Raw genomic sequence first — 5419 nt, 5'->3', positions numbered from 1 at the left:
ACTCAGATTTAAGACTGGGGGCCCAGTTTTACAAAAACTACAAGCCAATTGGGAGATTCTCTAGAAAATAATTTGAAGGGTTAGTAGTAAATACAGGGGATTTTATGTGAGCATTTCTTATACTGGCACTAGTTAAAATAAAAATGGACAATGTTAGAATACAAAATATTTAAGGCAATTTAATAAGGATGAAACATATATGATTAAGTATGCAGTCATGGCTGAATAAGAAAAATGGATTAATTTGAATAAATAATCTCTTCTATCGTCTGCTTCACTATTTTTTTCTCAATAGTGCTTTTGAGATCTACTGGACCAGCTTTACTAAAAAAGTAAACATTACGTCGTCACTATCAGAAAGATAAATACAATACCTATGTACTCATTATTACACTGGCGTGAAGAATTCCTGGCTCTGCAAAAGACATCTCTGCCGTTAACTCAAGAAGAAGCCCTGGTGATGCGGTCAGCTAATACTAATTGAGAGAATGGAGGTTTCAAACCCATCAGCCATCCTTCTGGAGAAAGCTAAGACTATCTCTGGTAAAGCTTTACAATATCAGGAACCCTTACTAGGATCCCTAGGGGTCAGAAGAACTTGATGTCACTGGGTTTGGGGCTTTGGAATTAACTTCATAAGGATTCCCTGGTGGCACCATGGGTTGAGTCTTGGACTGATAATGCCATTGGTCTGCTAACTGAAAAATTTGTAGTTGAACCAGCCAGCCTCTCTGCTGGAGAAATAGAAAGCAGTCTTTTCCCATAAAGACTGATATATTAGTCTGGGTACTTTAGAGAAACAAATCTACAGAAATGCATGTATAAGAGAGAGTTTTAGATACAGGTAAAGTGCGCATCAAGAAAACATCCCAACCCCGTGCTGACCAAGCCCACAAGTCCAACATGAACCCATTCACCCCAATGTCCAACACCAATCCACAAAGTCCTCTTCCTTCTCACAAAGCAGACTCGATGATGCCGACTGTAGGAGGAAAGCCGAGTCAGTGAATGTGTAAGCATCTCAGCGCTGGCAGGGGTCTCCTCCACACGGCTGCTCCAGCACCCAGGGCTGCATCGGGGCAGGTCCATGTGGCTTCTTCTTGGGGGTGTACTTCAGGAAGCTAGCCTTGCAATCTGAAGCAAGGAACTGGTAAGGCAGCTGCACCCTGGTTTGACCATCACAAAGCAAGAGACCCGGAAACGCAAAAGGTGAGGCTCACTGAGCCATTTATCCCTCCAACTTCAATTAATCCACATGTGTTTGTCAGCCAGGTTGGCACACTAACCTAACTCAACTGACAACCTACTTCTCTGTTCTGTGGGGTTATGAAACTATTCCGTGGCAGTAAATTCGTGTGGTTGTGTGTGTGTGTGTGTGTGTGTGTGTGTGGTTATTAGTCACTAGTCTTTGGTTATTAGTCACTAGTCACAACCAATACACTAAGAAAATATCTAGAGTGCCATTGCATTATTTTCATGGTGGAATTGAATCCATATTCTTTTTTTTTTTGAATCCATATTCTTAGACAGTTATAAGCAAATGTTGACCATCCATTTTCAAAATCACTAAGTACGATCAGTGTTACTATTTGAAAAATAATGTTGATGTGATTTCTCAAGATGCCCAAAACATGAGTTTGGAGAAACTAAACAGTTTTAAAGTATGGAAGAGCGATATATTTAAATATTCCTAATTTAATCTCATGATATGCCAGGGTCATATGAAATACATTGTGAAAGGAATAATATAATCTTTAATTTTTTTTAATTTAAAGAGAGTTACTTTCTCTTAACTCTCTGATAATGTGAATAACAAATTTCAGAGAGATATTTTTCCAGTGTATCCACAAGGTTAAGTTAGTAAAACTCCTACCCCTATCCCCACCAAGCAAATAAACACGTGTTCGTGTAGAATTATTGAACATTATAGTACTATTTCAGTTTCAGATCATCTTTGCCAAAAACATATTTCTGAGAGTTCAGTACAAATGTATTTTGCAAGCTAGCTTGTATTAAAGGAGTCATTTTTTAGTAGACGTAGGTGAAAATGTTCACTAAGCAAACAAAGTATGATTATATGATAATATGCTTACCGTTAAATGAAAGTGCATATTTTACCTAAAGTACTTAGTGATAAGAAAAAATTGTCACTTACTCGGAAATTTTGTGAAAGCGATTCCCCTGACCGCTTGCTGCATGGCATGGATCACATCCTTGTTCCGTAGGCTGTAGATGAGTGGGTTCAGCATTGGGCTCAAAAAAGCATAAAAGACGGCAATTATTTTGGATTCCTCTACGGACTGCTCAGAAGGGGGTCGCAAGTACATGCAGAAAAGGGTCCCATAAAATATAGTGACTGTAGTCAAGTGGGAAGCACAGGTGGAGAAGGCTTTGTGCCTGCCCTGAGCAGAACGCATCCCCAAGATGGCGGCAAAAATGAAAAGGTAAGACAGGAGGATGATGAGGAGAGAGCTTGACAGCGTGCAGCCGGCAACCACAAACATGGCCATCTTTTTCACGTACGTATCTGAGCAGGCCAACATTAAAAGAGGGGGATCCGCACAATAAAAATGATGGATCTCATGGGATCCACGGAAAGATAAACGAAAAGTCAAAACTGCTTGAGAGATCCCGTTAAGGAAGCCGTATGCATAAGGAACGGTGACTAAGGAGATACAAATGCGCTTGGACATCCTGCTCATGTAATGCAGAGGGCTGCAGATGGCAACATAGCGATCCAGCGCCATGGAAGCCAGGATGTAAAACTCTGTGATGACCAAGGCGATGAAGAGCAGACACTGTGTGAAGCAGCCCGCATAGGAGATGGTCTTTGTGTCGGAGAGGAAGTTGTACAACATATTGGGAGTAATATTGGAGGAATAGCAAATGTCTACAAAGGAGAGGTGACCAAGGAAGAAATACATGGGCGTTTGGAGACGGGAATTGGTCCTGATCAGTAAGATCATGCACACATTGCCCACCAGTGTGACGAGGTAGATCACCAGAAACACCCCAAACAGGATCTTCTCCAGCACTGGATCATCCGTGAGTCCCAAGAGAATGAATTCAGTCACTGTGGTGTGGTTGGCAGAACACATTTTCTCATCCTTTGCAAACTGAAAGTGGCAAAGTTAGTGAGCATTTCCATTTGATACTATTGCATTCAAATTCAAAGTGCATTCAAATAACTTTTCTTTCATTCCCTGAATGTCGCATCTATGGAATAATTATGCTTACACAATTCTTAGTAAGCCAGATTGTTATTAAATAAATATATAATTATGTGTACATGAACCATTTTTAGAATCTACTTGACATCAATGAACAACAAACATCCATGTTCTCTGCTTCTCTGGGAATCTTTCTTGATCTGTTTCAATTTCTTACCTGCATCACCCTACCACACACATAAAATAAGATAATCCAAAAAGCACATCTACAACGTCAGAGAAAGTTTTGTTGAACAAAAATAGCACAATGAGATGCTATCATTTCTTAACATAGCCTCCATCCAAGTCTACACACTTATGAAGGCAGTGCTACCCTACCTCTCGCCATTCCCAGAAGGATCTGTACTCTGATTACACCACATCAGAATGACAATCTAGACTTCCTGTGGGATTCAAATTATGTTCCTCTTAAGTGTCCTTTGTGTTTGAGAAACAAAAAGAATTCTGATGGGTCAATATCACAGTTATAGAATGGATGAGGTAATGTTTCTCAATGAAATTGAAGTGGTTTCTCAATGAAATTACCCTGGAAGTATGAAAGGGTGCTTTATTATAATTGGGGGTGGGTTGGGGGGAATCCTCAATGAAACCTTCATGGCTTTTATATTACCAATGTTGTTTTCAATTATCTTAAAATTTCTTCTATGATCATTCTGTGTACCTTGAGGAAATCTATCAAGATTGCTGCTTTGGTATCCCCCAAAACACTCACTGTAACCATATGATCTGGCCCCTCTGTCTTGAATTTAGCTCAGCCAGAAGAGCCCCTCAGAAGCCATTATTTTGGGTGAACCTGCTTTTCAACTGACCCTAATATCACTAAATAACGTGTGAAACAAGTTTAAACACAGTTGGTTTAGAATCAACCCCTGCATGCATAAACCGGAGCCATGGCAGCAATCCCTTTGACATTATTGTGCTCTCAGATATATGCATACTCATACCTTCGTATCTGTGGTGTTGGGAAACTCTGAATGTGATGGGTGTTTTTCCAACTTCAAGGATTAAAAAAATTGCAGAAGTGAATGAAAATTAAATAAAAAGAATCCAACAGAACATATTCAGCATCTAAAGTAATGCACCAACAAATGAAAGAGGTCCCATCCCTCTGGTCTCTCCAGTTATGATTCACTATTGATTGAGAGCAAGATACAAAATAAATGTTCAGTATAACATTTTCATTCCCAGCCCATAGTTTTCTGGTGAAATCATTTAAAGAACAGTCAGTTAACTAAATTTATCTTTTGATATATAGGGAAAAATACATAGTCAAGAATGAAAATATTTTATAAATTTTGGCATTAGTATTTCATTTACACTGCAAAGCTTGATTTTTGTTGTTGTTATTCTTGGAGCTGAGAATACAGCTATTACAAAGCTTGGATTATATTAAAAGAAATAAATATCAAGAAAATAGACATTAACATATACTGTATGTCATGGAGAAGCAAGAACCGATGAAAAATGAAGATGGAAAAGTATAATAAGGAATATTTTCTCAAAGCCATTCAGAGACTTTATGAGGAAATAGTATATTAACAGTAAATGCACTATGCAAGAATCTGGCAAAACTATGGATTTCTTTTAACCTTTTTGTTCTACACATTTATGAAAATGTTTATCTAGGGAAGTACAATATTGTTCAAGTATGATTTTCATGTCCAGGTCTATGGAAATCAAATTTTCTTCATTGTTTTTTGGAAATAAGGTAATCTGTAAAAATTAGTCTTTGGGAATCACAACCTAACATCTTACTTATGTGATTTAAATCAGTTTGGATATAATAATGTATGTTTCACTGGGCAATATAATATTATTAGTAAATATGAAAGTCAAGTGAAAAAGAAATAGTTTTTTTTCTTCTTATTGGATTGAATGCTAATCTCTACCCAAAAGAACCTGATGCATTTTTTTTTTGGTCTGAAATAGTAGAAATGACTTACCTTTAAAGGTTGATTTACCATCTTCTGTTAAACTAAGGCAGCAAGATTTATACTGCTTTTCTGAGATATATTCCCCTAGGAAATTCAAAAATTTTTCTAAACAAGCAATTAGCAGACTCTATGTTCCTCCAGGACATAGCCTTAATTTGATGATATGAGGATCTCAATTCTCACTGGAAGCCAATATCCCTGTCTAAAAGCCTCTACAACCCTTGTCAAATATATGCACAACATCCTTAGCACAGA

The 5419-nt window shown here is 37.9% G+C and overlaps 1 protein-coding gene across 1 annotated transcript; it reads right to left on the bottom strand.

Annotated features, from left to right (window-relative positions):
* Positions 1-2147: 2147 nt before the first annotated feature.
* On the bottom strand, positions 2148-3098 carry LOC142445690 (olfactory receptor 5M10-like). The gene has a single exon (XM_075547627.1). The coding sequence runs from the start codon at positions 3096-3098 to the stop codon at positions 2148-2150; it is 951 nt and encodes a 316-aa protein (XP_075403742.1).
* Between the last annotated feature and the right edge of the window lie 2321 nt (positions 3099-5419).

Source organism: Tenrec ecaudatus, chromosome 4, assembly GCF_050624435.1.
Source record: "Tenrec ecaudatus isolate mTenEca1 chromosome 4, mTenEca1.hap1, whole genome shotgun sequence".
Lineage (NCBI taxonomy): Eukaryota > Metazoa > Chordata > Mammalia > Afrosoricida > Tenrecidae > Tenrec > Tenrec ecaudatus.
This window is presented reverse-complemented; position numbering and strand designations above follow the sequence as displayed.